This window comes from Oncorhynchus gorbuscha, linkage group LG03, assembly GCF_021184085.1.
Source record: "Oncorhynchus gorbuscha isolate QuinsamMale2020 ecotype Even-year linkage group LG03, OgorEven_v1.0, whole genome shotgun sequence".
NCBI classification, from domain to species: domain Eukaryota; kingdom Metazoa; phylum Chordata; class Actinopteri; order Salmoniformes; family Salmonidae; genus Oncorhynchus; species Oncorhynchus gorbuscha.
The window spans coordinates 77,562,800-77,585,083 of NC_060175.1; the positions used below are offsets into that span (position 1 = coordinate 77,562,800).

The 22,284-nt window shown below is 44.0% G+C and overlaps 1 protein-coding gene and 1 pseudogene across 1 annotated transcript; both read right to left on the minus strand.

Moving 5' to 3' along the window:
- Positions 1–2,424: 2,424 nt before the first annotated feature.
- LOC124017639 lies at positions 2,425–5,047 on the minus strand (annotated as a pseudogene).
- A 10,640-nt stretch (positions 5,048–15,687) lies between these two features.
- Positions 15,688–19,694, minus strand: LOC124022059 (serine/threonine-protein kinase pim-1-like). The gene is made up of 6 exons (XM_046337116.1): positions 19,295–19,694; positions 18,968–19,074; positions 18,768–18,818; positions 18,051–18,417; positions 17,498–17,674; positions 15,688–17,366 (listed from the first exon to the last, which is right to left on the minus strand). Exons 1-6 carry the CDS (start codon positions 19,374–19,376, stop codon positions 17,185–17,187), a joined length of 966 nt encoding a protein of 321 aa, XP_046193072.1. The 5' UTR covers positions 19,377–19,694; the 3' UTR covers positions 15,688–17,184.
- Positions 19,695–22,284: the final 2,590 nt, after the last annotated feature.

The window sequence follows — 22,284 nt, forward strand, 5'->3', positions numbered from 1 at the left end:
CCGACACTGTCCTTTATGATACTAGTGTATTTAGATACTAGTCTATAGATGAAGCCAATGGGTCCATACTATCCAAGGATGAGTGTAATGTCTGTCATCCATCTATGCCCATCATGTCTGTAGGATGTATGTGCTGTAATGTTGAATTTGATGTGGAATTGTTCACATAGCCTGTCTGACGGTACAGATTAAGTGAATAGCAGATCTACAGATCTAATGAAATGCAGGAATCGCACCAAGTGAGAAAAGTAGAAATAATCATCAGTTTTCATTAGCACTTTGCTGTTGATTTCTTCGCAACTTATTCAAATGACTGGCAGGGATCAACCAAGTTTAATAATGTAGAATTATGATGAGTTCAAACAGGGGTCATTTATTTGGAAAGTATATCACAATAACTGCTATTTCTCAAACATGGAGAATGGTATTAGCATGTATAAAATGCAGTTCCTTAGTTTGAACACTAGGTGAGAGTAAACGGTAAGATATGTCCGTAGAGAATGATAAAGACATCAGCACACAGGCAGTGCTATTGAGGCAATCTCCATTTTGAAGTAGTAGCTGATCTTTTCAGCTATCTGGATTTGGGTGAAGTGGGGAGGCTTGGGCAAGTTGCAGTCAGGGGTGCAGGGCTGTTGACCAGGGTAGGGGTAGCCAGTTGGAAAGCATGGCCAGCCGTAGCAAAAATGCTCATTAAAATTCTCAATTATTGCGGATTTATCGGTGGTGACAGTGTTTCCTAGCCTCAGTGCAGTGGGCAGCTGGCAGGAGGTGCTTTTATTCTCCATGGACTTTACTGTCTCCCAGAACTTTTTGGAGTTAGTGCTACAGGATGCAAATTTCTGCTTGAAAAAGCTATCCTTTGCTTTCCTAACTGCCTGTATATATTGGTTCCTAACTTCCTTGAAAAGTTGCATATCGCGTGGGCTATTCGATGCTAATGCACTACGCTATAGGATGTTTTTGTGCTGGTCAAGGGCAGTCAGGTCTGGAGTGAACCAAGAGCTATATCTGTTCCTGGTTCTACATTTTTTGAATGGGGCATGCTTATTTAAGATGGTGAGGCACTTTTAAAGAATAACCAGGTATCCTCTACTGATGGAATGAGGTCAATATCCTTCCAGGATACCCGGGCCAAGTCGATTAGAAAGGCCTGCTCACTGATGTGTTTTAGGGAGCGTTTGACAGTGATGAGGGGTGGTCGCTTGACCATTACGGACGCAGGCAATTTAGGCAGTGATCACTCAGTGATCATATGGTGTCCAGGGCACAGCTGGGGGCAGAAGGTGGTTTATAGCAGGCGGCAACAGTTGAGTTGGCAAACAAACTGAAAAGGGTGCATACTGCCACCTAGTGTGTTTGAGCAGGTATTAAGCCAAGGTTGGCAATTTACTGCCACGGAATTAATTAATTAGCTGATCCCTCCTGATGACCCAGATGGAATCATGTGATTCTTCCTTCACCCATAGGAAGTCCCACCCAGTTGACTACTTTAAAATGGTGGAAGCCCTCAATGGCAATTTCCATGCCAAAACAGGTTTCATCCATCTCGAGTCCTATATCTAACTCTTTGGAGATCTCTTGGAGATTTCAAAAAATAAAATGTCAAAGGTTTTTCAGAATGATTATGAAAAACCAGTATCTCTCATCATTCTCATTTGGGCCTTTTGCAGAGGTCAAACAGTGGGCATAACACTGTGCTTATCAGTGAATGGATAGTTTTTGAAAACGATACCAATATACTTGAGATATGCAACTGTTGTATTAGCCATCAAAATACTCATGTATGGTCTCAATCCTGATCCTTTTAAGGTAGCCTATGCCTATGTTTAGCCATTTGTTTCTTTGTTCATGATCTACCAACTCTCTGAGGAGACAATGGGGCCAGATTGACTATCCTTAAGAACAAACACACACAACAGCCACTTTGACCTGGATGTTATCTCGCCCTCTCTGTCCCTGGCAGTGCTGTTGTCTACTCTGCCTGTGTTTTATCCTGCTGTCATCAGAGCTCTTTGTTATTGTTCGCTCGGTGCCACACATTCCAGGAGTTGGGTCATCAAACAGACGGACACACAGGTCACTCCCAATGGGCTGCATTTCCCGCAAGGCTCTGGCTCTATTCCTCTTTACTTCCTGGACTGCAGCAGTGGAAAATGAACTGTGTTTGTTCCTGACAAAAGTTGCTCTAGGGGTCAGGATATGTATTATTCCAGTGATCACTAAGCAGACAGTTTTTGGTCATAGGTTTCCTTTCTCAGAAATGGCTCCGCATGACTCCCAAAAGCTGACAAAGAATTGTACCTATTTTCTCCATGAATGACTCCACTGTTTGTTTCCTTGCCAGTGTGCTCACATTCTTGGACAAATTATTGGCAAAGGTAGTTGAGAACGCTTGAGAGAATGGTTGTCGTGGATTAGCCTTCAACTCTGATCACGGACTAAAAGCAAACTATTGGAGTTAACAAGCTGGTTACACAAGTGGCCCAGATAGCTGGGCACTGTGGTGAGAGTGGCAGAGACTGCAGACAGAGGCGCCAGGTCAGGAAGGAATGACAGGAAGTGGGTCATGACAGGGTGGAAGTGGGTCACAATGCTCCAGCTCTGCATGAGAGAACAGGGAAGGACAACAGCACTGAGACAGGACTCGGAGTAGCTTCCCTGCCTGACTCACTTTCCTGCTGCAATCCCTACACCACTCTGTTTTGTCCATAGACTGTAAAAACTAAACTGTCAAATCAAATGTGTTTACTACGAATCACCTCATTTTTTATTCTACACCGTCTTTTGAAAATAAAGTGTGTTTTCGGCAAACCTCTGTCAGGCATTACTTTCATTTAACCTACCTATGTTATTTTATTTACACACCTTAGAGAAAACCCTACTAGGCTACAGTGCATTTACTGATTCCTCTTAAAGCAGCAGTGGTGGAAACACAGTTGCCATGACAACAGTTATAACTAAGATGATGAGCAGGGTGAAGAGATCCAGGCAGGGGTACTGAAACCAGCTGCCCTCACATGACCTGCTCCTTTGTGCCTCTTAATAAACTCAGTCCAGAAGATCGCCAGGTTAAATGGATTATTGCTATGCAGACGACACACAATTAATCTTCTCCTTTCCCCCTTCTGATGACCAGGTGGCGAATCACATCTCTGCATGTCTGGCAGACATATCAGTGTGGATGACGGATCACCACCTCAAGCTGAACTTCGGCAAGACGGAGCTGCTCTTCCTCCCGGGGAAGGACTGCCCGTTCCATGATCTCGCCATCACGGTTGACAACTCCATTGTGTCCTCCTCCCAGAGCGCTAAGAACCTTGGCGTGATCCTGGACAACACCCTGTCATTCTCAACTAACATCAAGGCGGTGGCCCGTTCCTGTAGGTTCATGCTCTACAACATCCGCAGAGTACGACCCTGCCTCACACAGGAAGCGGCGCAGGTCCTAATCCAGGCACTTGTCATCTCCCGTCTGGATTACTGCAACTCGCTGTTGGCTGGGCTCCCTGCCTGTGCCATTAAACCCCTACAACTCATCCAGAACGCCACAGCCCGTCTAGTGTTCAACCTTCCCAAGTTCTCTCACGTCACCCCGCTCCTCCGCTCTCTCCACTGGCTTCCAGTTGAAGCTCGCATCCGCTACAAGACCATGGTGCTTGCCTACGGAGCTGTGAGGGGAACGGCACCTCAGTACCTCCAGGCTCTGATCAGGCCCTACACCCAAATAAGGGCACTGCGTTCATCCACCTCTGGCCTGCTCGCCTCCCTACCACTGAGGAAGTACAGTTCCCGCTCAGCCCAGTCAAAACTGTTCGCTGCTCTGGCTCCCCAATGGTGGAACAAACTCCCTCACGACGCCAGGACAGCGGAGTCAATCACCACCTTCCGGAGACACCTGAAACCCCACCTCTTTAAGGAATACCTAGGATAGGATAAAGTAATTCTTCTCACCCCCCTTCCCCCCCCTTAAAAGATTTAGATGCACTATTGTAAAGTGGCTGTTCCACTGGCTGTCATAAGGTGAATGCACCAATTTGTAAGTCGCTCTGGATAAGAGTGTCTGCTAAATGACTTAAATGTAAATGTAAATGTAAAATTATCAGGACAGTCCTTATGCACGGCCCAAAGCTTCCTAATCTACTCCTTGTACGTTTTGTCATTGATTATCTTATTAAGGGCCTTCAGAATTTTGTCTGAGGTCACATCATTAATACTGAGGACTTTTCCCATGCCTTGTGCTGCACGTTGCCACACTGGTCACCAAAAAAGGGCATCATCACCATGGGCACACCGTTGCAGATCCCCTCGTGGATCCCATGTGGATCCCTCCATGTGTGATGAAGGTCTTGACGGTGGGATGGCCCAATAGATCGTTCTGGGGGAGCCAGCTCATCACCTTGACATTCTCTGGAGGATTTTCAGGCATAGCTCCAATATATCTCCACACAACTCGTTGAAGAACCTGCCGGAAGACATCAAAGAACTGTTGAGCTTTCTCAGCTGGCGGTGAGAAATCAAAGTGCATGAACCAAATCGATGTCTTGCTCATCAGCTGTGGAATAGTCGTCTCCCTATGTAGGACATCTGAGGCGATGGCATTGACTCCTGAGTACAGGTATCTGCAAGACGGGCTGAAGCAGGGCCAACAGGAAGTTGACACTCTTCTGTCTCAAGGTCATGTGGTCTGTGTAGTGTAAAGGGACATAGGAGGCAGGGAATGGGCACTGGCTGGCCTCAAATTCTACACCACACAGGGGGAAGTTATGGATGAAGAGAGAGTCTCCAACGATGAGACCAACAGGCTAAAAGGGATCAGTTTGCATCAGCTTCTTGTTATATAGGAGGTTTGTTACAGGCATGCTGGATGTAGTGCCTAAGCACTGTCAGGGTTTGGTAGTAATGCCACACAGGGAGGTCAGGGTGATGTAGTGCTGTGAAGGCCCCCTGCTGCTACCCCTGAAATCACCACCACCACCACCCTGTGTCCCCTCCGTCCAAGCTCCTCCACCACGCTCCTCATCCCAGTCCAGTGGCTGCCGTTCATCACAAGCAGCTTCCCAACCTGAGGGAAGACCAGATGGAGGCAGAGCAGCTGCCCTCAGAAACACTCCTCCTTCAGCTGTACGATAGAGTGGTCACTACACTTGGTTACACTACAGAATAGAGGGAACTATACAGACAGTCAGTCAGAATCGTGAGTGAAAAGTCGCCGACAATTGACAGTGTAGTTTCACTGTGTTACTGTGGATTTAATTACATTTTTAAATAGAAAAAAGTTCCGTCAAGAGTTTGGGAGAGGTTTGAGAGGAGCATACACGTTACACACATTAAACATGAAGTGGAGTTTAGGATGATGTGTTGCAATGGGCTGAATCAGAATCAGCCGTTTGCATTTACCGATATGCCCAGGTTACCCCCTTTCCTGAAAACAAATGCATGTTGGGAATGTTAGTGTTTCCTAATATGTTGTTTGATTTTTGAAGAAAGGCCACCAGTCTTGTCAGTAATGCCAGTTGTCAGCATGTCAATAAAGAACACTTCAGGGAACCTCCCCCACAGTCTACAAACAGGGCTCTGTCATGGGTGTAAAGTCCAGCACAAACAACAGAGCAACTAGAACACCAAGGGATTTGGATGTCTCTTTTTCTTTAGCTTCAAAGCGCTGTTACTACGTTATCTCCCTTTATTGCGTGTTTTCCCCCTGACACTAGCACATTTCCTTGTCCACGTGTTCATGCCAGTGATTTGGCAGAGGACCTTTAGAGTAGATCTGTTAAGTGCAGATAATACGGTTGCATCCCCCCTGGAGACAAAGGTCTGTGCCAGCGTGCTTCACTCCTTTTTCTCAGTCATCCCAGTGTGATAACATCCTGTCCTAACGACTGGAGTGGCTGGCTGAGAGGAGAAAGACAGACAGGAACCCATCCGGCCCATCACACTACCATTGACCTGAATGTGTTCTGGAGGTAGGCTGTAGCCTCAGAGGAACAAATGTGTTACAGCCACACGAGTCAAGGTTCAATTCCTGTTGTCAACTTTTAAGTTCTTCATTATTGTAAATTGGAACTTTCCTAACCCCAACTTCCTCTTCCACTATCTTAATGAGTAATACAAGACTTGAATGAAACTGTCAAAAAGCCTAAGAATTCAGTTACAGGGGCACATTCCTTGGAAGACTTTGCATACGTGGTACTTATCATAAATAGCCATGTAATTGTATGACAAAGTACATGTTAGCTTGACTGTGAAAACCACAAATGGAAAACAACAAGCAGAAGCAAGTATTGACACATCAGCATCTCCGCAACTACTCTCACAGGAATGAGGAAGTGAGTGATGCACTAGTTTACGGGAAATTAGTGGGAGGGGTTGATGGGAATGCATGGGGGTGGTTATGGGGATGACTATGACAAATATTTCAACAGAGAGAGAGGAAGAGAGAATAGTGAGGTAGAATGCCATAAACAATTGTAGCCAGAGGAAGCTGGTAGGAGGAGCTACAGGAGTACAGGCTCATTGTAATGGCTGGAATGGGACCAATAGACAATAGACTATAGACCAATAGACCTTCCAACCAAGACTATTCTAGGGTTGAATATGGTGTTTTGCTGATGTGTCCAGCATGCCACCAAAAGCCGTTTTTAACGTAATGTTCATACAGCTTAGGAGTTCACTATCATTCAAAACTCTGAAAACTCTCTCAGGACTCTATTCAATCTATATTGCTGAAGTGTTACAGATTGCACAATAGAAATGTAAAGGTCATTTCTGATTGAGCCGGCATATGCAGCCTTTACCGTGAACGTGGTCTCCGCTAAAGCGAGAACATTACCTTTAAATTTCAATCATGCTGTAACTCTGAACTTCCATGATACAGATTGAATAGAGCCCCCGGTGAGGTTTCCAAAGCAACTGTACATAAACAAAGATGTAAAAGACAAGACAACCCGTCAATAACATCTCCTCTTGTATATAAACAATGTTATTTACAAATGGATGAGTCCAAGGGGTGAGTCAACAGGCTCATGCTGACAGTTGCCGTTCAGACTATTGATGTGTGTCTCCCTCCCTCTGCGTCAGAAGGGGAGTGACAGGAATCTGCTTGTGGTCTGGTCACCACGCCCCTCCCCTCTGCCCTGCGCTCCATGTCATCCTGTTTGCCTGTTTGCTTGAGAGAGAAAGCTGACCTTTCCCTTAATAGCCAATCTGGCCAACACAATGTGTGGAGCTGTGAGTCAGGCAGCAGGAATGCAGCACTCCCCGCAGGCGGAGATAGGGACACTGCAGGTAGCGCCCGCCCCAAGGATTTAGGGTCACCCTGAGACGATTCATTCCTGCCTTGGAAACCTCTGAGGCATGCTGTAGGCAAACATTGACTTAGTCATCTCCCACACTATAGCCAGCCTTCCTCTCAGGCAGCTCTCCCATGTACTGGCTTGTTGCAGTAGGAGGGTGGCTGGCTGGCTGGCCAACCGTTGGATCCTTCACAGATGTGAAAGTGCTGGGGTGGATAGCTGGGATAGCTGTCCGCCCTCTCTAATTAGTCTGACTCATTCACAAAAATGTGAGAACAACTGCCATGCCTTGAACAAGTGCAGCTAGAAACTCTGCGGTACAGTTGATTATATCTAACATTCACAGAGGAGAGTATAAAGCATGAGATGTGAGCCAAATAAAAATTGCAGCATTTGATACACTTATGATGGGAAACAGTTTTGAATGTTCTTTTAGGAGCAGACGCTTTGCAGAGGGTATTTGAGATCCAGGCCACACATGCAGGCAGTGATGAGGACCAGGATCACTGACTAGTATAACACACTGCTATACAGAGAGAGACGGATCACACTGACCTTACAGAGCACTGTGCTCCAACGGAATGACTTCCACTCCCTCAGTGCGGTGTGTGTGTGTGTGTGTGTGTGTGTGTGTGTGTGTGTGTGTGTGTGTGTGTGTGTGTGTGTGTGTGTGTGTGTGTGTGTGTGTGTGTGTGTGTGTGTGTGTGTGTGTGTGTGTGTGTGTGTGTGTGTGTGTGTGAGTGAGTGAGTGAGTGAGTGAGTGAGTGAGTGAGTGAGTGAGTGAGTGAGTGAGTGAGTGAGTGAGTGAGTGAGTGAGTGAGTGAGTGAAAAACAATAGTTTTGGGCAGCATACAAAACATACCTTGTGAAAGCACATCCCTTAAAGTAAATGTTAAGCAGCTAATTATACAGGGGTGTTCCTGTGTTCATGTTGTGTATGATGTCCAAAACAATCGACAGCCAGGACTCGTCAGGCCATATTATGACTAGCAATTTTGGATTGTTGCCTGTGTTTGGAAATATGGTATATATGCGTGTTTCTTGAGTTCTTCAGAAGAAGTTCTTGAGAAAGATTTGGGAGGCGGGGATTCCTTCAACAGCTGGAGTTTCTCTCTGTTTCCAATAACTGTTTTGCAGGGCGTGGTATACAGGAATGAGCATGTAGAAGGCAGTGGAGGCTGCTGAGAGGAGGACGGCTCATAATAATGCCTGGAAACGAGTGAATGGAATGGATGTATTTGATACCATTCCACCAATTCCGCTCCAGCCGTTTCCACGAGCCCATTCTCCTTAATTATGGTGCCACCAACCTCCTGTAGTAGCTGCAAATAATCAGCCATAAACAATGGTCAGAGTTCTACAGATATAATTTAAGATGAACAATACTGTTAACACAACACTATTAACTCATGCATTTTCCGAGAGCGAGAGAGCGAGTCGAAACAGCAGGTCCGAGACAAGGTAGATCGTCCGGTGTAACAGGTCAGGGTTCCACAGCCGCAGGCAGAACAGCAGCAACTGTATCAGCAGCACGACCAGGTAGACTGGGAACAGGGACAGCCAGGAGTCGTCAGCCCAGGTAGTCCTGAGGCATGGTCCTAGGGCTCAGGTCCTCCGGGAGGGGGGGCAGAGAGAAGGAGGGAGATAGAAGAGAATTAGAGGTAGCATGCCTAAGATCACACAGTACAACAGGTAGGACAGGAGAAATTGAGGTCACAATACACCAGAGAGGACAGACTGACCCTAGCCCACCGGGGCATAAACTATTGCAGCATAGATACTGGGGACTGAGACAGGGGGGGGGGGTCAGGGAACACTGTGGCCCCATCCAAAGATACCCCTAGACAGGGCCAACCAGGCAGGATGGCCAAAGCAAAGCCCCCACACCAGCAAATGTATATTAACAGGACACAAACTTACCACCCTGAGACAAGGCTGAGTATATAGCCAACAAAGATCTCCCCCGCCACACAAGCCCAAGGGGACTCAAAACTTGACAGGAAGATCACATCAGTGATTCAACAAACTCAAGTCGAGTATAGCGGGAAAATAAGCGACAGGTGACATACAATGCATTCAGACATTTCATTACGTTACTGCCTTATCCTAAAATTGATTTTTTTTTTTTTATATTCATCAACCTACATACAATACCCCATAATGACAAAGCCAAAACAGGTTTTAGAAAAAAAATTGCAAACTGAAATACATTATTTACATACAGTTGAAGTCAGAGGTTTACATACACCTTAGCCAAATACATTTAATCTCAGTTTTTCACAATTTCTGACATTTAATCCTAGTAAAAATTCCCTGTTTTAGGACAGTTACGATCATCACTTAATTTTAAGAATGTGAAATGTCAGAAAAATAATAGAGCGAATTATTTATTTCAGCTTTTATTTCTTTCATCACATTCCCAGTGGGTCAGGAATTTACATACAATCAATTAGTATTTGCTAGAATTGCCTTTAATTTTTTTAAATCTTGGGTCAAACGTTTCGGGTAGCCTTCCACAAGCTTCCTACAATAAGTTGGGTGAATTTTGTCCCTTCCTCCTGACAGAGCTGGTGTAAATGAGTCAGGTTTGTAGACCTCCGTGCTCGCACACGCTTTTTCAGTTCTGCCCATACATTTTCTATAGGATTGAGGTCAGGGCTTTGCAATGGCCACTCCAATACCTTGAGTGGCCATTACAAAGTTGTCCTTAAGCCATTTTGCCACAACTTTGGAAGTATGCTTGGGGACATTGTCCATTTGGAAGTCCCATTTGCAACCAAGCTTCAACTTCCTGACTGATGTCTTGAGATGTTGCTTCAATATATCCACTTAATTTTCCTGCCTCATGATGCCATCTTTTTTGTAAAGTGCACCAGTCCCTCCTGCAGCCATGCAAAGCACACCCACAACATGATACTGCCACCCCTGTGCTTCATGGTTGGGATGGTGTTGTTCGGCTTGCAAGCCTCCGCCTTTTTCCTCCAAACACAACGATGGCCAAACAGTTATATTTTTGTTTCATCAGATCAGAGGACATTTCTCCACAAAGTACGATCTTTGTCCCCATGTGCAGTTGCAAACAGTAGTCTGGCTTTTTTTTATGGCGGTTTTGGAGCACTGGCTTCTTCCTTGCTGAGCAGCCTTTCAGGTTACGTCGACATATGACTTATTTTACTGTGGATATAGATTATTTTGTACCGGTTTCCTCCAGCATCTTCACAAGGTCAATTTGTTGTTGTTCTAAGATTGATTTGCACTTTTCGCACCAAAGCACATTCATCTCTAGGAGACAGAACGCGTCTCCTTCCTTAGCGGTATGATGGCTGCGTGGACCCATGGTGTTTATATTTGCGTACTATTGTTTGTACAGATTAATGTGGTACCTTCACGTGTTTGGAAATTGCTCCAAAGGATGAAGCAGATTTGTGGAGGTCTACAATATTTTTTCCGGAGGTCTTGGCTGATTTCTTTGGATTTTCCCATGATGTCAAGCAAAGACGCACTAAGTTTGAAGGCAGGCCTTGAAATACATCCACAGGTACACCTCCAATTGACTCAAATGATGTCAATTAGCCTATCAGAAGCTTCTAAAGCCATGACATCATTTTCTGGAATTTTCCAAGCTGTTTAAAGGCACATTCAACTTAGTGTATGTAAACTTCTGACCCACTGGAATTGTGATTCAGTGAATTATAAGTGAAATAATCTGTAAACAATTGTTGGAAAAATTACTTGTGTCATGCACAAAGTAGATGTCCTAACCGACTTGCCAAAACTATGGTTTGTTAACAAGATATTTGTGGAGTGGTTGAAAAACTAGTTTTATTGACTCCAACATAAGTGTATGTAAACTTCTGACTTCAACTGTAGGTGTTCCTTTTGTCCAGGTGAGAAAGGGAAGTGTGGAGTGTGATTGAGATTGCGTCATCTGTGGATCTGTTGGAGCGGTATGCGAATTAGAGTGGGTATAGGGTGTCCGGGAGGATGCTGTTGATGTGAGCCATTACCAGCCTTTCAAAGCACTTCATGGCTACCGACATGAGTGCCACAGGGCGGTAATCATTCAGTTAGGTTACCTTCGCTTCCTTGGGCAACCTAAGTGTATGTAAACTTCCGACTTCAACTGTAAGTACTCAGAGCCTCTGCTATGAGACTCGGGCGCTCAGGTGTATCCTGTTTCCATGGATCCTCCTTCAGATGTTTCTACAACTTGATTGGAGTCCACCTGTGGCAAATTCAATTGATTGGACATGATTTGAAAAGGCACACACCTGACTATATAAGGTTCCACAGTTGACAGTGCATGTCAGAGCAAAAACCAAGCCGTGAGGTCGAAGGAATTGTCCATAGAGCTCCGAGATAGGATTTTGTTGAGCTACAGATCTGGGGAAGTGTACCAAAAAACATTTCTGCAGCACTGAAGGTCCCCAAGAACACAGTGGGCTCCATCGTTCTTAAATGGAAGAAGTTTGGAACCACCAAGACACTTCCTAGAGCAGGCCGCCCGGTAAAACTGAGCAATTACGGTAGAAGGGCCTTGGAGAGGGAGGTGACCAAGAACCACTCACTCTGACAGAGCTCCAGAGTTCCTCTGTGGAGATGTGAGAACCTTTCAGAAAGACAGCCCTTCACCAATCAGGCCTTTATGGTAGAGTGGCCAGATGGAAGCCACTCCTCAGTAAAAGGTACATGACAGCTCGCTTGGAGTTTACCAAAAGGCACCTAAAGACTCTCAGACCATGGAAAACAAGATTTTCTGGTCTGATGAAACCAAGATTGAACTCTTTGGCCTGAATGCCAAGTGTCTCGTCTGGAGGAAACCTGGCACCATCCCTACGGTAAAGCATGGTGGTGGCAGCATCATTCTGTGGTGATGTGTTTCACCGGCAGAGACTGGGAGACTAGTCAGAATTGAGGGAGGGATGAACAGAGAAAAGTACAGAGAGATCCTTGATGAAAACCTGCTCCAGAGCATTCAGTACTTCAGACTGGGGCGGACGTTCACCTTCCAACAGGACAACGACCCTAAGCACACAGCCAAGACAATGCAGGAGTGGCTTCGGGACAAGTCTCTGAATGTCCTTGAGTGGCCCAACCAGAGTCCGGACTTGAACCCGATCGAACGTCTCTGGAGAGACCTGAAAATAGCTGTACATTATGAGGTATTGTGTGTAGATTGAAGAAACAAAATCGATTTAATCCATTTTAGAAAAAAGGCTGTAACACAATGTGTAAAAGTCAAGGGGTCTGAATACTTTCTAAATGCACTGTATGTATGAATATGGTACAATGATAATTTTGTTAACATATTTTGGAAAAGTTTACATTGCACCGTATATACTTACAGGAATAATCAACCTGAGAGAAAATTGGGTTATTTTATTCTCAAACAGTCCCTCACTGTAGATTGGCTTTGTCCTGCTATTGTGATGACTCAATCCAAAATGCATATTTTCCCCATTCAAAGGAGCTCCATAGGTGAGGAGTGAATGAGTCATCGATTCTCCATCCATGCAAATACAACACCCTTATTTGACTCTCATTGTAAAACAGGTTTGCATGATTTTCCCTTCCTCAGTTCAGCGAATGAGTAGGCTCCTTCATTGACTGAGTTCTATCAGTCCCATCACAAGGCGGACAGCAGCACTTTATGGGGAAAAACAAAAATGGTTCCATGTTTGTGTATCATATTTGACATTATAGACTTTGTTGGAGTTAAAAATACATTGCCTTTCTGTATGATGTTAATATTCAAAGCAGCCACCCACATGTCAATTGTAGTACACCCCCAGATTCTCAGAACTTATATAACTATGCCATCTAAAGGAAATGTTCTGTGGTTTTGATGATATCTCTACTACAGGCAAATGTTTTCCAGGTAGAGGATGCATACAGATAGAGGGTTAGACAAGTGTTGAGAAATATGTCAGTGAGATAAACCAAAGTGCAATGGCTTAAAAACCACAATACAGTGTTTGTTTACAGTAATATCCAGCAGCCCACATGGTCATACAGGTCCTCTAGCTGGGCTTTGGACATATACTGAAGCATGCATAAGCCACTAAGGTATAGTGAGCAAGGATAGGCAGAGGATTACAGAGGCTTGGGGAGCGTGACCCCCATGGCGGGTGGGGAGAGAGGAGGGGCCAGGTCGGCAAAGCTGGGGTCTGGACCCTTCTCCAGACCCCAGCAAGGCAGAGGACCACATGCTGGGCCATCTCTGCTCAAGGAATTAAGATGAGGGCATGCCTGGCTACGTAGGTGTATTTGAATACTTACTAAACAAACCACCAAAATTTGTGACAAAATTGTCTACCTCTATGTTGTCTCTACCGAAATACAAAATGCGAACGCTACAGATATGGACTACTAGACCTTCGTAGATGCATCTACTCTGCCTTCTGAGATGATGTTTGTAAAGTTGTGATAACAGATTTGCAGACTGAGGCCAGGACCCCCGCGGTATAATCGCCTTTTATTAAACGTAACCTGCTTTCTAGATAAACCCTTAAGAACATAAATCAAAGTTTTTTAGCTTGACTTATAGAGAGACTAATGAAATCTGGACCATGTCTCCTTGTCAACTTTGCACACTGCTGCTCATGCTCCCGTTTGATTTTATTTATAACAACATTTTGACCCTTTGGTCTTTATCGGGCATCCATATCCCAGGTGGGGGTGAAAGTTCCTATATATTGGGGCGCTACTCAGTGACATCACTTCCTGAAACAGGAGGTAAAAATATATAACATAGGTTCACAATATTAACATTCAATGTATCGAAATATATGATCATACACATGAAATGTGATCAGTATGTACTGTAATATACACTACCGGTCAAAAGTTTTAGAACACCTACTCATTCAATGGTTTTTCTTTATTTTTACAAATTTCTACAATGTAGAATAATAGTGAAGACATCAAAACTATGAAATAACACATATGGAATCATGTAGTAACCAAAAAAGTGTGAAACATATATTTCATATTTGAGGTTCTTCAAATAGCCACCCTTTGCCTTGATGACAGTTTTGCACACTCTTGGCATTCTCTCAACCAGCTTCACCTGGAATGCTTTTCCAACAGTCTTGAAGGAGTTCCAACATATGCTGAGCCCTTGTTGGCTGCTTTTCCTTCACTCTGCGGTCCAACTCATCCCAAACCATCTCAATTTGGTTGAGGTCGGGGGATTGTGGAGGCGAGGCCATCTGATGCAGCACTTCATCACTCTCCTTCTTGGTCAAATAGCCCTTACACAGCCTGGAGGTGTGTTGGGTCATTAATAGTCCCACCAAGCCCAAACCATATGGGATGGTGTCGTGCCTTGACTATCATTAATGTGTTTGACTGTTATTCTATAAAATAATTACATACCACGTTCAATTATTATGCAATTAAATTAATCATATAACAATTAAGTAGTAATCTGGGGCACCACGGGAAAACGTATTTAACGAGTTACTATCTCCTGAATTAAACTCTTGTAAGGTATATTCATATCTATAGATAAGTCACTTATTAATGTATTTTTACCACATATCAGTCTCATTCTAAACATCGCATAATCCTATAAATCTGCATAAACTCTAGTCTCCATGATGAATCAGCGATACACAAATTGGCTTAATTATTTATTTACTAACTAAATAATCACACAGAATTACATAAACACGCAAACAGGATAGACAATCTACACATAGATTACTACATAAAGCAATTACATACTACATAATGCAGTTGTTGAGATGTGTCTGTTACTTGAAATCTGTGAAGAGTTTATTTGGGGTGTAATTTCTGAGTCTGGTAACTTTAATGAACTCTACAGAGGTAACTGTCTTCCATTCCTGTGGCGGTCCTCATGAGAGCCAGGTTCATCATAGCGCTTAATGGTTTTTGCGACTGCACTTGAAGAAACTTTCAAACTTCTTTACATTTTCCGTACTGACCGACCTTCATGTCTTACAGGACTATTTGCTTATTTGAGCTGTTATTGCCATAATATAGACTTGGTCTTTTACCAAATAGGGCTATCTTCTGTATACCACCCCTACCTTGTCACAACACAACTGATTGACTAAAACACAAATATATGACAGGTGTGGTTCACCTACAACTCCAAAAAGTACCTGGATGTGCGTATGTTCGTCAGCTTTTGTCCTTGTCAACTTTGACATATGGTAATGGTGTACACCCCACTTCTTACACACGAAAGAGTTGAGCTATGTGAACTCTGAGCAGGTGTGGAGCATTGGTGGCAACTTCTCTTGTTATTCATCCACGTCAATCTAATTCACACCTGAAATAGGATTGGGTTTCAAGCTATTTTGTCACTTGTGTTTGTAGTTGAAATTACCAGGCTCCTGAAGTAAAACAAGTGGGCAAAAAGTCAAGGTTAAAAAAATATTTATTGAAATCGTATAAAAATAGTTCATATCATTTACAATTCTAATTTGGATGAAAACAAAACAAACTAAGCTGCAATCATGCAACAAGAGGTGAAAACAATGTTGATGTATGACACATACTTGCTTACTCAGAACATTGTCAATTCATCCAAATCAACAGCAGACAAATAACTAACAGTTACCATCAGTAGACTTTCAACATACATTAAAATGGAAGTGCTTTGAAGGTTATTTACACACACACACACACACACACATACACATACATATATATATATACATACATACACAAACATCTGCTCAGAAGATTTCAAGCCATAAATATGGTCAAAATACAGTTAAATAATCTGTGGGCCCTTCAACAACTGTGGAATGAAATATACAGCCGAAATTCTCTATAAATAAATAAATAATTCCACACGGCTCGAGTGAGAAAATTCACACAAATATTATTCACAATAGCCTTATTCCTAGCCTGTGAGGTGAAAGATAGACATGTTTACTCGAACAAAAAAGCATTTAGTATTTTCGTGTGGCTCTTTGCATTACTGTGTGCATTCACGTCTGGGTGAGTGGTAGTTGTGTGTAGACAGGCGTTAAAAGCTCGGAGGTGGATGCAGGAGAGTGAGGTAAGTCTTCCGGTTTTTGTTTGCACAGGTTTGTGTGTACTATAGGAGGTTCTCTGGCTGCTGTCGGTTTTGGAAAATGGCAAAGGATTTACTGATCTAGTCCTATAAGACAAAAGCAGGAAATAAAACCTTGTAAAGTAAAAAGAAGAAAAGTGACATGTTGGCTTCATGAAATTCAAGTATTTCCAGGGTCCCCAACAATCTGACACACCAAAGGCACTTCGATTTGCTCCTCTTTGCTTCCTGTGTGAGGCGGGGCAGAGTACAATGGCTGGTTGGTAGCTAGCTAGTTATGTAACAAAGACGGTCCACTTGTTCATGCCTTCAGCAGAACAAATCACATGAATAGGGATGGACTTCGTCCTTTCTGGTGTACATACTCCCACACCACAGCCAATATTACAGAGCAAGTCCGTCGTAGGGGTGAGAATAGCTTTTGATATTACAGTGTCCAATTAAGTAGCCATTAAAGATGTTACGTTTTCATGAAGTCCAAAAGGAGAGTGAACAGGTGGGGTCTGGCCACAAGAGAAAGAGATATTTAAATAAATGTAACTTCCTTCTGTATAGTCCATATTGTCTTTGGTGTACAGCCACGTCAGTCCTCTGTTCTACTAGTCTCGGTCAGTGCAGTGATACAGTCATTGGGCCACCACGGTGGTGAACGCAGTAGGCTCGTGACTGATGCTGTGCAGTCTGATCTCTGTGCTCTGTTCTACTAGTCTCGGTCAGTGCAGTAATACAGTCATTGGGCCACCACGGTGGTGAACGCAGTAGGCTCGTGACTGATGCTGTGCAGTCTGATCTCTGTGCTCTGTTCTACTAGTCTCGGTCAGTGCAGTAATACAGTCATTGGGCCACGACGGTGGTGAACGCAGTAGGCTCGTGACTGATACTGTGCAGTCTGATCTCTGTGCTCTGCTCTGCTGAGGACACTGTGCTCTGCATCCATGGGTGATTGATGATGTCCTCAAACGATGGCCTCTCAGCGGGCCTCAGGGACAGGCACAACTTTATCAACTGCTGGCACTCTGGAAGAAGAATGGGGATAATGGTTAGTCAGTGCTTAGACTGGTCACCCAATGACTAATACATGAGCAATATATTTCACTGGTGTAGCTATTAGGTTTTAGGATGTTTTGTTCCAGTTATTGGGGCTCACCTGTGGAGATTCTTCGTCTGAAGAGCACCTGGCCTTGTACAATCTCCTCGTCCTGCTCGAAGGGGATATCTCCACACACCATGTCATACAGCAGGACACCCAAAGACCAAACAGTTGCTGACCGCCCATGGTACCGATGGTATTTGATCCATTCAGGTGGACTGTACACTCTAGTACCTTTTGATAGAGAAATAACAATAATGGTTCAATTCAAAGATGTGCTCAATTCCTATGAAGAAATACTAGCACAGAACACTTTCAAAAATGGACACAAAAAATAAACATTAAGGACTGATTAAATAAATCTGTGATTATATGGATTAAACATTGATAAATAATCACTGCGTGCCTTCTATTGAGGTCAAGCGCCAGTGAGCGTGACAGTAGGGTGTGTGAGAGTGAATGTGTGGGAGGAGAGCCTGACATGTGACAATGTTTATAAACTTTGAGTTGTAAAAATGCACTTTCCCTCCAAAGGGTGGCGCCAAAATCAACACATCCAGCGAACCACTAAAACGGACTATGATTAGAGTATATCAACGAGGATGCTTACCATCGAAGTCGGTGTAAACAGTGTCTTTGAGCAATGCCCCGGAACCGAAGTCAATAAGCTTCATTTCGCCAGTCTGAAGATCAATGAGGATGTTTTCATCTTTGATGTCCCTGTGTACAACCCCACAGTTGTGGCAGTGTCGAACGGCTTCAAGAACCTGACAGAAAAAGTTCTTTGCCAGCTCCTCTGGTAAAGCACCTTTCTCAGTGATGAAATCAAAAAGGTCCTTGACCTTCTCCGGCCGTTCCATGACAATAATAAAGCTGTCAAGACGCTCGTACCAGTCCAGCATCTTTATCACGCCCCGAGCTCCATTCCCAACTTTCTTCATGAGTAGAATCTCCATGGGGACACGAGAGCCATTTGGCTGAAAAGAAAATTGAAATCTGGTTAATTTCTGCCGCCAATAGTGGGAAGGCAATAATAAACATGTCGTCCCCCACGAATGATGCAGCTCCTCCCGGGCCAATTGTGATATGGCATGTGACCAACATTTCTGTTAATTACTATAGCTCCCGTCTTGGGTCACAGTTTATTTTTTTATGATGCCAGATCTCTATGGCAATATGCATCATTCGCCCGTTTCATTAAAGTCGTGCCAGTGCGGTCTTGAGATATCGCTTGTGACGAACGAATGGAGCCAGATCCACAGTCCCCTGGAGAACAACATACTATACATTTATTCAAACTAAAATGCACAACCAAAAGCATCCTTACCAGCTCTCCCCACTCCGAGACCCGATCCTTAGCCACATGTTTGACAGCAACCTGCGTGTGGGAAAAAAAAGGATCAGATCAATTAAACCTGATATTAGACGAGAAAATATGCAAAGATATGAATTGATTAGCCAACTTGTATTTAAAAGATATATTTAAAGAATGCGACGGTTGACAATAAAAATGTAAGAAATACTAACCAGTGCTCCATCTGAAATTCTTGTGCCAGAATACACCGTTCCAAAACCGCCACTTCCCAGCACAGAGCCAACCTGGTAAAGCTTCTCGAAAGGCTCCCTCTCTTTCCCTGTAAATATACAAGAACATACGATTAATACAACTCGTCCACATAGTTAGTGTAATGTTACATGTGTGAATACAAATAATTGAAATACCCGAAAGGGAAACGGTTACTGTAGATTAGGTCAAATGGAAAATACAGTATTGGTAGCCTAGTAGCAAGGTAGCATTAATGTTACTCGTTAGCTAATAGCGAACCTCCATTTACAAGACAAGCGTCATCTAACCTTGGTGAACTTGAAGCTGGATTTTCGCCGGCATATCAACGGTGGAGATGTGAGTGAATGAGTTTAATTTAGACAGCAGCATTCTTGTAATCCCACGAAATTGACGATTTATTCTACAAATATTCCGATCTGGGATCCAGTTCAACTATATCTGGCGCGTGACCCACGTTGCTGTAGGAAATAAATGCGGCACCAATCCTCGTCTCATCCGGATCTTGCGAAAACTCGTTATTTGGTCCTTAAACGTAAACGCCTTCTTATCCAGTGAGTTGAAATATCGAGTAGCCCAATGATACAATATGACTATTGATATAGTCAATTACTTGTAAACAGTAAGCCAAATTGTAAAAGTAAAAGAAAAACAGCACCTCACGTTTTGCTAGGACACCGGCTCTTTGAATTTGAGGAAGGGCAGGGAAGGACAAATATATATCCATAGTAAATGGGAGTAGCCACCACAAGGTCGATCGTCATTCTGTTCTCCGCCCACCACGCAGTCTCCACCAATGGTAACCATTATAGACTATACAAACGCACGTCAATCATATAATAAAAATAAAGAATAACGTGTAACCGGCTAGACTAGCCGTGGCGGGAATTAAAACGCGCCAAAAGAAGCCACATTTTCCTGCAGTTTAAAAGTAAACGCAAATTCAAGATCTAGGTGGAGCTAACCACTTGAATGAGAGATGCAGTTTGCCCATTAATGCGTTGTTACTTGCTGTTACTCAGTTATTATATTGTTTCATGCTTCAGTCTTTGGTGCAACATAGTTTTGAAAAAATTAAACAAAATATCAAATTAACTGCCTTTTACATTATATGAAATAGCTGATTTTGGCTACCCTAAATTAGATTAAGATATTTAGAGTGTTTATTAGTGATATGCACAGGGTTGGAGATGTACATCCAGGGTACAGTTCTGTGCAGAGTATAGCTCAGCTCCAACAGCGCAGGTCAAAGGGAGGAATGAAACAATACAAATAATAACAAAAGGACAGGGAAAATGTGTGTGGGGGGGGCAGGTATCTGACTAGTGATGGCTAATTATAAAATGTCCATTTGAAGGGGGCAGGGTAATTGTCCATTGAGGTTGGGGGAGGGGGATGTCCATGGGGGACCGGCAATGTGGGAGAGGGGAGGGGTGGGAGTATGTAGCTGACTAGTGGTGGCTAGTCAGCAGCCTGATGGTCTGGGGGTAGAAGCTATTGGCCAGTCTTTCAGGTTTTGCCATGATATTCCTATACTGCTCACATCTGAGTGATGAAAGTGGGCAGAACAGTCCGTAGCTCGGGAGGCTAGGGTCCCAGATGATCTTATTGGCCTTCTTGCGACACATGGTGTTGTAGTAGTTGTCCCGGAGGGCAGACACCCAATTGTGGTGGAGTTTCCGTACCAGGCTGTGATGCAGCCCGACTTTATGCTCTCCATGGTGCTCCTGTAGAACACTGTGAGGGCCCTCAAGGACAGGACAACTTTCTTCAACCTCCTCCTGTCCGTGTGGTTTGACCATTTCAGCTCCTCAGAGATGTGTACGCTGAGGAACATTAAGTTTTTGACCATCTCCACAGCGGCCCTGTTGATGTGGATGGGGGCATGCCCAGCCTGGTTTCTCCTGAAGTAATTAATCAGATCCTTTATTTTGCTGATGTTGCTGGAGAGGTTTATCTTGCACCACGCCGTCAGATTGCCTTCCTCCTCGTCCTCTCGTCATTGTTGGTAATCAGGCCTACTACTGTCGTGTCATCAGCAAACTTGGAGTTAGACCTGTGTGAGGCCATGCAGTTGTGGTACACAAGGAGTACAGGATGGGACTGAGGATGCACCCTTGTGGGGCCCCCATGTTGAGAAGGGAATATTTTGCATACCTTCACCACCTGGGCCATCATTAAGTCCAGGATCCAGTTGCACAGGGAGGAGTTCAGTTCCAGGGCCGGTGAGCTTAGAGGGCACTATGCTATTAAAGGCCAAGCTGTAATTGATGAACAACATCCTCACATATGCATTCCTTTTGTCCAGGTGTTGTGAGGGCAGTGTAATGGAGATTGCATCGTCTGAGAATCTGTCGGGGTGGTAGGCAAATTGGAAAAGATTGAGTGTGTTGGGGAGGGAGGAGTTGATGTGGTCATTGACTAACCTCTTAAAGCACTTCATGATGATGGAAATGAGTGCTACAGGTTTTTTTTTTTTATGTAACTTTTTAATTAATTGACTTGCCAAGTAATGTAAATTTTACTTGGCAAGTCAGTTAAGAACAAATTATTATTTACAATGACGGTCAACCCCGGGCCAATTGTGCTCCACCCTATGGGACTCCCAATCACAGCCGGATGTGATGCAGTCTGGATTCGAACCATGGACTGTAGTGACGCCTCTTACACTGAGATGCAATGCTGCGCCAGTTGGAAGTCATTCAGTTTAGTTACTTTCCTTTACTTGGGCACATTGATGATAGTGGACATCTTGAAGCAGGTGGGGATAACAGCCTGAGCTAGAGAGAGAGATTGAAAATGTCATAAAACACAGCTAGCTGGTCTGCACATGCTATAAGGGCGTGGCCGGCAGCCTTGCGAGTGGTAACACGTTTGAATGACTTAAGTACGTCTTCCGTGGAGACCGTAAGCACACCGTAAGCACAGCTCTTGTTGTCCTAAAGGGCTCTCCTCAGCAGCTCAGAGTTGTTATACTTGAAGCGTGAGAAGAAAAAAAAGTGTTTACCTGGTCCAGTTGGGCGGGCGCTGGTATCCGTGGACATGTCTTGCTTGTTTTTTTGTAATCTGTAAAGGCTATTCTAGAGTTCAGCCTATATGCATTATGTTATCCTGATGTCATGCTATGCTGCAAGATTAGATTTTTAGGTCTTTACAAAAACAATGTTCTGTCGCAGGGATACAATGAAGGCCTAGCCCTTTCTGTATCAGGATCTATGATTTTTAACCCCTGCTATAGGCTAGCCTATTCTTTTCACATTAGGACACTGACATAATGAGT